Source organism: Ictidomys tridecemlineatus, chromosome 4 (assembly GCF_052094955.1).
Source record: "Ictidomys tridecemlineatus isolate mIctTri1 chromosome 4, mIctTri1.hap1, whole genome shotgun sequence".
Taxonomy (NCBI): domain Eukaryota; kingdom Metazoa; phylum Chordata; class Mammalia; order Rodentia; family Sciuridae; genus Ictidomys; species Ictidomys tridecemlineatus.
Genome location: NC_135480.1, coordinates 100454549 through 100467305, shown reverse-complemented (window position 1 = coordinate 100467305; position 12757 = coordinate 100454549). Strand labels below are relative to the sequence as shown.

The 12757-nt window shown below is 37.2% G+C and overlaps 1 protein-coding gene across 3 annotated transcripts in view; it reads left to right on the top strand.

The window, feature by feature from the left end:
• Sik3 (SIK family kinase 3) overlaps nucleotides 1-12757 on the top strand; it is a 239721-nt gene that overhangs the window by 176472 nt on the left and 50492 nt on the right. For all 3 annotated transcript variants that reach the window (XM_021728449.3, XM_005328293.5, XM_013359984.4), the window contains exons 5-6: nucleotides 11194-11318; nucleotides 11841-11964. In XM_021728449.3, the coding sequence (XP_021584124.2) occupies nucleotides 11194-11318; nucleotides 11841-11964 (249 nt within the window). The remainder of the gene's footprint in view (nucleotides 1-11193; nucleotides 11319-11840; nucleotides 11965-12757) is intronic.

The following is a 12757-nucleotide window of genomic DNA, read 5'->3' as shown; positions in this document are numbered from 1 at the left end:
CGAACCCGGGCCCCATGCATGCCAGGCGAGCGTGCTACCACTTGAGCCACATCCCCAGCCCTACTCCATATTGTTATAACTTTTTTTTAAGTTATTTTTTATGTTTATTTTATTTACTTATTTTTATATCGTGCTGAGGATCCAACCCAGTGCCTCTTGCGTACTAGGCGAGCGTTCTGCTGAGCCCCAGCCCTAGCCCTAGCCCCAGCCCCAGCCCCAGCCCCAGCCCCAAGAACAGACATTCTTTATAGGGCTTTGGTAGCACGGCCCACCTCCCCTTTTCTTTGGCATTTATTAGTGCACTTCAAATCTGTGAGTGCATTCGATCTTTTTTACCTTAGCACTGAATCTTTCCTTGTCTTAAGTTCCAGTATTCTTTTGCAGTTCTTGTTCTGTATACTGAAGTTGACACTCTTCTCTTGTTTTCTTCACATTTCATCAGTGTTTGACCTACTAATATAAGCTGAGCTTCAGCCTGCGTTAGTGTGTTGGTCAGCTTTTCATCACTGTGACCAAAGTATCCAAGAGGAACGATTTAGAGGAGAAAAGATTTATTATGGTTCAGGGTTTCAGAGGTTTCAGTTCCATTGTCTGGTTCCATTGCTTTGGGCCTCAGACAAAGCAGAAATTATGGCAAAAGGGTGTGGTGCAGGAACCCTGCTCACCTCATAGCAGTGGACGTGGAGAGAGAAAGGAAGGGACTGCTGGAACAAGATATATTCTTCTAGGGCATACCCCCAGGGACCTATTTCCTCCAACTAGGCCCCACCACCTACAGAGTTTACCACCTCCCCAAATGCCAACAAATAGGAATCCCTCAACAGATTAATCTGCTGCTGAGGTCAGAGCTTTCATGATCCATTCACTTCCCCAAATCCCTACCTCTGAACATTGCTGCATTGGAGACCAAGCCCTCAACAGCTGGGGAACATTTCATATCCAAACTCTAACAGAGAGTTACTTTGGATTCCCTAGATTCTAACCATTAGATTCATCCCAGGTATCCTCCCTTTCTCTTTCCCAGATTACTTAACCTGAGGCAGTCCAGCTCTAGTGTTCTTTCAGGTGGCATTAGCTCTGGAAGGCTGAAAGAAGATTCTTATCCAACCCCCAAGCACCTGTGGTTTTAGAGAAGTGATTAGGCTCTTCTGTTCACTGGTTTGTTACCTGTGGAATTTGAATAATTTAACAATTATACCCTGAAAAAAAAGTAGGGAAGAGTTAAGATTATCTGAAAGGTTTGCCAACTTTTGGTTATTCAGTTTTATTTGTCTTTTCTTTTAATTCTGTTCAGGATTTTTTATTTTCTTATGGCCAAGTTTTATGACTTGATAGTATATAAACATGTTTATCTTAGGATGTACTTATTGAATTAAAAGATGAGAAATTGATTTTTTCATGTTCTTTGATGTGAAAAAGCCAGCCATATTATAGAATTTTTAAATTACCTACACATAATATCTTTGTCTTCTACTAATAAAAGTTATTAAGAAAAAATTTTTTTCTGGTTCTAGGGGGCTTAACCCTGTCTTGATAAAGAAATAAAAAAAAATTTTAAATGGCTAAGGTGTTAGAATTTTTCTAACATTTGCAAGGTGCTGTGTTCATCACTGGTACTTTAAAAAAATAAGTTACTTACTTACTTATTTACTTATTTTGAGTACTTGGAAATGAGCCAGGAACACTCTGCCACTGGGCTATATCCCCCCAGCTCTTATCTTATTATTTTCTTTTATTATTAATTAATTAATTAATTAATTTTTTGTGTGATGCTTGGGATTGAACTCAGGGCCTTGTGCTGGTCTACATCCCCAGCCCTTTTCTCTTATTTTTATTTTGAGTTAGAATCTCGATAAATCGCCCATGCTGGTCTTGAACCTGTAATCATCCTGCCTCAGGCTCCCAAAAAACTTGATTACAGGTGTACACCACCACACCTGGCCTAACATTTTATTTAACTACAATTTTAGTCTTCCTAATTTGCATAGCTTTCCTTCATGTTAGATTATTGCTGTTTTCAACAAAAAGATTAGTGAGATTTCTGTTTTAGCAATTCCTACACTTTTGGTTTCTCATGCATACATTTCCTTTTTCTTATACTCTATTTTATTCCTTTTCTTGCTCCCTCCCTCTTTGTTCTTAAATGATCAGTGAATCATTTGTTAGATATTAATTGAATGCCTTCTCTTTGGCCAGGCAGTGTTCTAGGCTCAAGGAAATCAGTGGTAAGAGAAACAGTCAAATCCCTGCCCTCAAAAACCCCTGCCAGACACAGTGATACACGCCAATAATCCCAGCAGTTTAGGAGGCTGAGGATTGCAGGTTTAAAGCCAACCTCAGTAATTTAGCAAGACTGTAAGCAATCTAGTGAGACCCTGTCTCAAAATTGTAAAAAAATTTAAAGGGCTCAGATGTGGCTCAGTGGTTAAGTACTCCTGGGTTTAGTTCCTGGTAACAACAACAACAACAAAACGAAACAAAACAAAAAACCCACTAAAATCCAGTGATTGCTTAGAGGTCCCAGTGAAATGGTTCCAGATCCAAGAAATAAAAATGGGGGAGGGAGGGAAATGAGTCATTTCTTTTTCTTCTTCCCTTGTCACTATAAAACATTATGTTCATGAATAGAAAATATTCCATAAGCTTATATATACACTTCAGTGAACTACTAAAGCAAATGCTTGTGTCGTTTCCACTTAAATAAAAATCAAAAATATGTCATTAGCAGTCTGTATCCCCTTTCACAGCCCCATCTCTGCCGAACATGTAACCAGTGTCTTTACATTACTCAATTTTGTATCAAGGAATGCTACTTATATTGAATATAATGTGCAATGGTTCCATTCTTAAACAATGTAGTTTTGCCTGCTTTTAAAATTAAATTTGAGTGGAATCATGTTGACTATTTTGTTTTTATTTCTTGCAACAGCATGTTTATGAGATTTAACCATGTTATTTATATGGCTGGCATTCATTTTTATTTTTGTATAATATGCCATAATATGAATACATCACAAGTTATTTTTCCATTGAATCTTTTTACAAATAGGTACTTTGCTTTCAGTTAGAGTTCTAACTACTGCAGTGATTATTTTTAAACACCTGTGTCAGTATTCCCTGTGACATTAATCTGCACTAGTAAACATGGGAGTATGTATACACCTAGGGATGAAGTTGCAAGGCCAGTTTCATTTAATAATGCCAGACTGGTCTGTATGAGAGTTCCAGTTGCTTGGTGTCCCCTCCAGTGCTTACTGTTACTATACTCTTTAATGTTTGTCAACCTGTTGACTGTGTAACAGTTATCTTGTTGTGGTTTTAATTTATTTTTCTCCTGAAATAGGTTGAGCTTTTTGTGTCTATGGGTTCACTTGTGTGCTTTCTCTCTGTTGTCAGCTGTCTTCTTAAACAGTTCTTTTGTCCATTTTTCTACTGGGCTATTTCTCTGTCCTGATGATTTATATGAGTTTTTAATTTCTTTTCAGTTATCTATGTATGAGTCCTCTGCTTTATCTCACTTTGGGATTTCTCATTTCGTTCTCCTTAAAATGTCTTTTAATGATTAAACAGTTTAGTATAGTTTTACTGTAACCAAATATACTACTTTTTCTTAAAAAATATTTTTTAATTGTCAATGGACTTTTATTTTACTTATTTATATGTGGCGCTGAGAATTGAACCCAGTGCCTCACACATGCAAGACAAGCGCTGTACCACTGAGCCCCAGCCCCAGCCCACTACTTTTTCTTTTATGATTAATGTGTTTTGTTTGTTTCTTAAGAATTTCTCTCATTCCCTGAGGCCATAAGAATGTTCTCCTTTATTATTACTTTATAAAAAATTATCATACTTATGCCTTTCATATGAGGACTGTGTTCTACCTGGAATTGATTTTGTGATATATGTGAGGTAGACATCCTGTTTAATGTTTTTCATATGCATAACCAATTGTTTCCATGCCATTTATTGAAATATTCATCCTTACCTCACTGGTAATACTGTGTCTATAATTCTTGCCAGTGCAATCTTTTCAAAGAAATTTGTAAACATATAAGCACTATAGCCTTTTGGAATACAGTGAAGACCAAAGAGTTAATTGTCAACAATAAAATGACAAACTAGCAGACAGTAATAACAAAGAAACATGAAAATTGTAATAAAAATAATCTATTTGATGTTCATTTACCTAAATATAAACATACACATGATGCCGAAAGCACGGTGTGGGCACAGATGTGAGGGGCACTAGACTGCCATTATGGGCTAAATCTAGCATTTTCTTATTTTTACCTTTAAACTTGAGCCTGGTCTCAACTTTTGAGCCTTATTTTGTCAGACTTGCAAAAATAATGATAAATATGAGGTACTATATGTAGCATAGCTCTTGACAAAGTGTCCTTTAAACATTCATTTATTTTATACCATATAGTTTTGAGTGTTGACCAAATGGGAAAACTGTACTGAAAATGAATCAAGGACATCAGTTCTAGGTCTTCTGGAGATACTGGACTCCCTTCAAGAGTCTCACCACTCAACTCTACAGCAAATTGCTCATTTCTAAGTCCTCTGAATTGACTGATAATTTACGGTTATTATTTATTGTTTAGCATCAGATGTGATATAAAATACCTTATTTTACTCATCAATGATTTGTTCCTGATCATTCAGAATGAATATGAATTGGTTTATAGTTGATTCCTATGACTTACAAACAAAAATTCTGAGGGGGAAATTAAGCCTTTTTTTTTTTTTTTTTAATTAGAGGTTGTACTGGGGTTGAACCTAGGGGCGCTTTACACCAAGCTACATCCCCAACCTTTTTTATTTTTTATTTTAAGACCAGAATCTCACTAAGTTGCTGAGGGCCTTGCTAAGTTGCTGAGGCTGGACTTGAAGTTGTGATCCTCCTTCCTCAGCCTCCCAAGTTGCTGGGATTTCAGGCATGTGCCACACTGTGCCTGACAGAAATAATACCATTCCTAATAGATAATAATTATGTTATCTTGGTTTCCCCAAAATAAAAGTTGCACAATACTTGGATGACATTATATGGATACTGTATACCCCCTTTTCCTTTTTTTAAGTATTTTTCTCACCTCAGCTTTCTTTTTATAAAACTATTTTTCTGATTTTCCCCTTCAGCCTTTCTCTCTCCTTTGTGCTGCATCCTCTTGCTATTCTTGAACCTGTGAGTAGGAAGTACCTCTGGGTGTTTCTTAAATAATACTGTTCACCCTTTTCTTTATTTTTTCAGCAATATTTTTATACTTATTAAAACTCACTTCCTCAGAACATCTCTACTTAAATTTTTTAATTACCTTCTCAAATTTAAAACATATGATATAGTAATTTCTTTTTCCTTCCCAAGTCAGCTTCTAAGTAGAAGCTAAAGTCTATCATCTACCCAAACATTTCAGGGCCATATTCTCTACTTTTCCTTCTTTTTCATCCCATGTATTCTGTTTGTTTACCAAGTACTATCTACTCTTTTCAAAATATTTTTTGATTTGTCCTTCTCGTTTTCACTAATACCACTTTAACACAAGTCTTTGCTCTCACACCCAAGCTAATCTTGCTTTTGGATTAATTTTTATCATGTTACTTGTCTGCTCCAAAATTTCAAGCTCCTTATTGCCTCTGAGACTGGTCCTCAAACCTCTTCAGAAAGAACTACATTTTCTTAGCATTTACACCAAATACATAAGTGACAGAAGAAAATTTAGGTGATTTAGTCTCATCAAAATTAAAACTTCTGGGATTGGGGTTGTGGCTTAGAGGTAGAGCACTCACCTAGCAGGTATGAGGCCCTGGGTTCGATCCTAAGCACCACATAAAAATAAATAAATAAAGGTATTGTGTCCAACTACAATTAAAATATATATATATATATTAAAAAAATTAAAACTTCTGGTGGGCTGGGGATGTAGTTCAGTGGTAGAATGCTTGCCTAACATGCATAAGGCCCTGGGCTCAATCCCCAGAACCACCAAAAAAACACTTAAAAATTAAAACAAAAACCACTTCTGTGCACCCAAAGACACCAGCAAGAAATTGAAAAGACAGTCCACAGATTGGGAGAAAATAGTTGTAAATTATATTAAAAATGTGTATCCAGAATAGATTTTTTTAAAACTTTATAATGAAAAGACATCCTTATTTAAGGTGAGAAAAAGATTTGAATAGCTATTTCTCCCATACAAATATGCAAACAACATTTTTTCGTAAGCTTATGAAAAGATGTACAATATTAATCATCAGGGAAATGTAAGTTAAAACCACAGTAAGATACCACTTCACACACACTAGTATGGCTTAATAATAATATTTAAAAAGACAGTAGCAATTATTGGCAAAGATGTGGAGAAATTGGAACACTGTATATTGCTGATGGGGTTGTAAAATCAGCATCCACTTTGAATAATAGTTTGCCAGAAAGTTAAGCACAGAGTTATCATGTGACCCAGCAGTTCCATTCCTAAGTGTATATCCAAGAGAAATGAAAACTCTTTAACACAAAAATTTATGTGAATGATTATAGCAGTATTTTTCATCCAAGTGAAAAGTGGAAACAACCTGAATGTCTAATCATTGATGAATGGTATATTCATACTAAGGAATATTACTCAACAATAAAAAAAAATAAAGTACTAACAGGGTAAAACATGAGTGAAGCTTGAAAACATTATAAGTGAAAGAAACTTGTCACAAGCATGTCTATTTACATTCATGTGAAATGTCCATAATAAATAGGTCTGTGGAGAGAGAAAGTGAACAACACCAGGACTGGGGCTCTGGAGAAACATTTGGAGAAATGGGGAGTGACTGCTAATTGGTACATGGTTTCTTTTGGGGGGATAAAAGTGCTCTAAATAGCCTGTGGTTATGGTTGTACAACTCTTTAAACTAACTGTATGCTATAAATTGATGAATTTTATGGAATGTTTTCTATATTTCTTATTTTTTACCTCAAGCTGCAGGGGAAATAAAAACAGTCTTTGAGTGGAAGATAGTAAGAATGTGCCAAGAACCAAAGGTTATAATTAATTCATAATCAGATTCCTTATATCTGAAGTCTAATAAAATTTTTAAATTTGGGGGAAAAACTTCTTTTTTTTTTTTTTCTTTCTTCAAAAGAAAAGAGAAGGGCTGGATTGTGGCTCAACGGTAGAGTGCTTGCCTAGCATGTGCAAGGCCCTGGGTTCGATCCTCAGCGCTACATAAAATAAATAAGTAAAATAAAGGTATTGTGTCCAACTATAACTAAAAAATAAATATTTTTTAAAAAAGAAAAAAATCAAAGCAGGAACCTACAGGAATGAAGTCTGAGGTTCTTGTTTTATCATTTAAAGCTACACTTCATTTGGCCTGATGCTACTCTTCATTCATACGGAAAATTCTTGTCACCTACCTGTACAAGCCCCAGAGCAGTCATACCCAGAGCAGTCTCTTTATGGTTCTTTGAACTTAGCAAGCTAGTTCTAAGTGTCCTTCCCTGCTTATATTCCCTTGGCCCTCCCCTCCATATAGCATTCCATTTCCACGTTCTGCCCTGCCTCTCCAGATCCTGGCCACTCAACTAAGTTCTATCTCCTTTTTGACTTATGTGCCAAAATTAAACCTGTTATGCTATTGGTTCTTCATAGGAACTAACACATTGCTTCACCCATAAGAAGTGTTCTATAAACTCAAGTTCAATAAATAAGTGAAGGAAAATAAGGAAATATTTGAGAGATTTGTAAAAGAGAAATGGAGAGTAAGAAATTCTAGTAAATAAAAAAAATGAAAGATATAAATAAAAGCAATTTCAGAGCCAAAATGTGAATGGAAATGCGATTTTGCGAGTCCAAGGTAACACTTCAAACTTAGTTCTAAAACTTTTCTTTACTTGCTTCTTTGGTATTCTGATGTAAGCTAGTGAGACTACTTCTTCAATTTTTTTTTCTCATTACTTTTAATTTTAGTTTTGAGAATTTTCTCTTCCATGTTTAGTGATCCTTCATATTTATTTTTCAGTTGTCTAACTGAAACCAGCAAAATCATCATACTTCTGTTCCACATCTTATCTGTTACACACTTACCCCATCTCACTTCTACTTCTTACCACATAATTCTAGCATTCCCCTCGTACTTTACCAAATCTAAAGGAGACTAGTTGGGTTTTAGCTCCTTTTTTTTTTTTTTCCTACTAGTTCTCTTAAAATGTCTAGCAAAATGTCCCCAAAGGCAAGCCACTAAGAGAATAGAAAAGAGGCATTCTCCTTCTCTTGTTGTTCAGTTCCTGAAATGTCAATTGGAAGGAACTGAACTTTCAAAATGAGTTCCAGAGTTAGTATATGTTAATAGTTTCACATTTCTCCTGTATGGATAATTTAAACTTTTAGAAAATAAAGTATAACTGAATAGGCAGTGAACTAGCTAGAATTTTAGTTTACAAGATGCATAGCAACAGTGAAGATTAATGTGAAATACTTGTAAAGAGCTGCTGAAGGGAAGATAAGATAACAATATGCTTTCCAGGAAACTTCAATTTATAATAATATGCACATGTAAAAGCGAAGCTGGCCCAGATCCTATAGGTTTGGTACATTAAAAAAAGAATTGGGACACTTAGGCTGCCTTTGTTAGCATCTGCTTTCCCAGTATGTTACATACAGCCAAATAGCTGGCCTCACCAGCTAGACCCAATGACCAAATGCAAGATTTCAGTAAGGATCAACAACAGGAACAAATTCTGATGACTTGCTCTTATTTCTAGTATATACTAAACAAGATCTTCTATTCTTGGAAACCTTATAAGAGGTCTTCTATAATCACTCCAAGTATTGTTCTTAATCCTAACTCTAAGGCTTTGTGTATTTAAGCAAAATTTGCCCTAACAAAGCACTGAGGAGAAAGCCTTCCACATGGTATTCTCTGCTGAGAATCAATTAATGCTTCATACAGGAAGTAATATTTGACTGGGCCTTGAAAATGAGTGATATCTTAAAGGTGGAAAAGAAAGGAAAGGCACGGTACAGAAAGGAAATAGCTAAGAAAGGCATGTAAACATAGGACGGGAGTAGTCTAGTAATGCTAGCATGGCTGGGGATAAGTTGGAAAAGTGGGAAGGGACTGGAATTGGAAGGACCTTATATTACCAAGCCGAGAGATGAAGACCTTCTGCAAGCAGAAGGGAGCCACCAAGGGTTTTTGAGCAAGGAATAACAGGTCTGATTTGTGTAACATTCCCTGTGTTGTGAATGGTTGGCTTCTTGGGAGATGAAACAATGTTTGGTGATAAGCGTGGCATCAGTTTAGGCCACAGATGAGAAGAGTATGAAATACAATGGTGGGAGCTGGGTTGTGGCTCAGTGGTAGAGCACTTACCTGCACATTCGAGGCCCCGGATTCAATCCTCGGCACCACATAAAAATAAATAAATAAATAAACAAATAAACAAATAAAAATAAAGGTAGGGGCTGGGGCTGTAGCGCAGCAGTAGAGTGCCTGCCTCACACGTATGAGGGCTTGGGTTCAATCCTCAGGAGCACATAAAAATAAATAAATAAAGATGTTGTATTCATCTACAATTTAAAAAATTTTAAAAAATAAAGGTATTATGTATATCTATAACCAAAAAAGAAAGAAAGAAAGAAAGATAATAGGACTGGAAAGAGAAAGCAGGAGACAGACCAAACATGCTTATGGTGCAGAAGCAGCTCAAATGGGAAATGAGAAGAAGAAAGGAATTCAAAGTGACTCCAGTGTTCCTATAATAGAGATGGTGATGCCATTAATGAGGCCTTACTGGAGGAGCATCACTGGAAGAACAAGCTTGATTTTGGAAAATGGTGGGTTTCTAGCGTTTCTTTCCAAGCAGGAATTAGAAGTTTAATGCCAGGAACTAAAATCTGATTCCAGGACCAGAAATGTAAATTTGGGGAATTATAATTAAACAAATGATAATGGAAGCTGTGGGAGAAGAAGAGTTAAGAAAATATGGAGCAAGGAAAGACAGTCAAAACCAGCAAATGCTCATGAGGAAGTACCTTCTACAGAAGGTAGAAGAAAGGATAGCAAACAGTGAAAGGGAGCAGAGTTATCAACAGAGGAGTACAGCCAGGAAAGGGAGCAACAAGATCCAGGGACTAGGTGGATGTCTATCCTTTAGGATTGCTGTGGCTGCAGAGAGTACGCATGGTAAGCCTGAGGCAGGAGGCAGTTCCCACTGGTAGTGAGGATGAGGGAGTTCTAGCCTGTCATAGGGACTTTGTTCATAAATAAAACTGTATTTCGGTGACCCTATCCTTTGGCCTGACATCCTTGCACATTTTCTTATTATTCCTCCTAAAGATCTGACCCCTCCTACCTCCCATTCACTTCTTAAAATAGTAAGAAGGAGAGAAAGCAAAATGGGGTGAAAGTTTTGAAACACAAAGAGAATTGAAGTTAAAATGTTCAAGTGTTCTTGGCTCACTTTATAAATAAGCTGAATATTCCTTTTTTAGCCCCCCACAGTACTGGAACTGAACCTAGGGGCACTTTACAACTGAGCTACAGTCCCAGCACTCCCCCACTTTTTTAAAATTTTGAGGCAGGATCTGGTTGAGTTGCTGAGGGTTTTGCTAAGTTGCTGAGGCTGACCTTGAGTTTGTGATCTGCCTGTCTCAGCCCACTGAATTGCTAGAATTAACAGGGATCCGCCACCATGCCCAACATATTCTTCATCTTGCATAAGCCTCCTTAACAATGATATAACATCACTTTGTGTAATTTTTAAGTGGTCATAATTTGTGCTTATGTTTGTCATAAGAAATAAAAATAATACGAATTTTTGGTCTAACTGAGGAGGCTTCATGAATTTGATTTTAAAGCAGTCTAAACATCAATGTTCAGTTTTATTTTTATTCTTAAAGATATAAGTACCACCTATCTCACTCTGCCTAGGCTTATGAAGGGATCAGTGTTGTTGTTGTTGACATAAACCAATCATGCTTACTTTAGTTAACCAGTACCTTTTACATTCCAGCTTTTTATATTTCTATTTCACTATTTTATTTTTTAAGTTCCAAGTGGTTGTTTATGTAGTTTCTAAATGCTCTCTTTTTTCATTTGATATTCAAACTTAATGATCTGGGAACCTTTGCATTGGTGACTAGAGACTAGTGTTTGCTGGGTTGTGATGACATGAGTTGTGTCCATTTGCCTTTCTAGATTTTGGCTTCAGTAACCTCTTCACTCCTGGGCAGCTGCTGAAGACCTGGTGTGGCAGCCCTCCCTACGCTGCACCAGAACTCTTTGAAGGAAAGGAGTATGATGGGCCCAAAGTGGACATCTGGGTAAGTAACTGCCTTCTCTTCAACCCCATCCACCCCATCACTGGGTGGCACTGTCCTCATCCTGGAGGACACATAATTCTACATGTGAATGAAGAGCATGGTCACCTGTTCTTCAATTCCCATTCTTCAGCAGTCTTCTCTCTAATATTCATCTTATGGGCTGAACGTTAGTTTCAAACTACCCCTTGGAATCTGCAAAAGAGACCCAAGGGCCAGTGTGGATGGGCACCCTTGTCAAAAACAGTGATTCTTTCTGTTGTTGCTTTGCCTTACCCCTAGAAGATAAGCACTGAGAAAAGTTTGGGATATGACCCCAAATACAGGTCTAGAAGCAAAGAAGAATGTTAATTATTCTGAAGGTGGTTGGTCTTGACCATGCCCCATATTATCTGTCATAAAAACAGAAAAAGTGTGTTGGATAATCTTGTGTGACTCACCATCATCTTAACACACATGCCAAAATGGCCTCTTTTTATTTCCTCTGATGCAATTAATTGTACATACTCTTTGTTTGGGATGCAGAGTCTTGGAGTTGTCCTCTATGTGCTTGTGTGTGGTGCCCTGCCATTTGATGGGAGCACACTGCAGAATCTGCGGGCCCGGGTGCTGAGTGGAAAGTTCCGCATCCCATTTTTTATGTCCACAGGTAAGGGAGCTGCCGATACACAGCTGTGACTTGGGTTCATGCTAAGTTATTCCAGGAATTTAGTGATGGAGTATAAATGGCCTATTTAACAACCTTTCTTAGTTCCAGTTTCTGTCCTGGTGCTTCCAAGAGGCAAAGTTTGGTAGGAACAGAGTAATATCTACATCAGCACCAGATAGCCCTGCCTGTGTTTGAATCTGAACTCTACACATTACTAAGTCTGTCTGAGCTTTAGTTTCTGCATCTATAAATTGGCTGAGAGTTTTGGGAGGGGTATTACTATAAGGATTATATGAGATAATGTATATAAAGGTCAGTAGGCAATACAGTAAATATTCCTGTTACACCTCTGTCCTCCCACTGCATCCCATTTTCATTATAATATAGGGTTTCCATTTGTTAGGGCCCTATTGCAATGTGTGTGTGGTTTTTTTTTTAAGTATATTTTTTAGTTTTTGATGGACATTTATTTTATTTATTTATATGCAGTGCCAAAAATTGAACCCTGTGTCTCACACAAGCTAGGCAAGTGCTGTAACACTGAGTCACAACCCCAGCCTACAGTGTGGTTTTATTTTATTTTTTTTGGCACCAGGGATTGAACTCAAGTGCATTCAACCACTGAGCTGCATCCCCAGCCCTATTTTGTATTTTATTTAGAGATAGAGTCTCACTGAGTTGCTTAGCACCTCACTGTTGCTGAGGCTGGCTTTGAACTTGTGATCCTCCTGCTTCAGCCTCCCGAGCAGCTGGGATTACAGGCATGCACCATGGCACCTGACTCCACAATGTG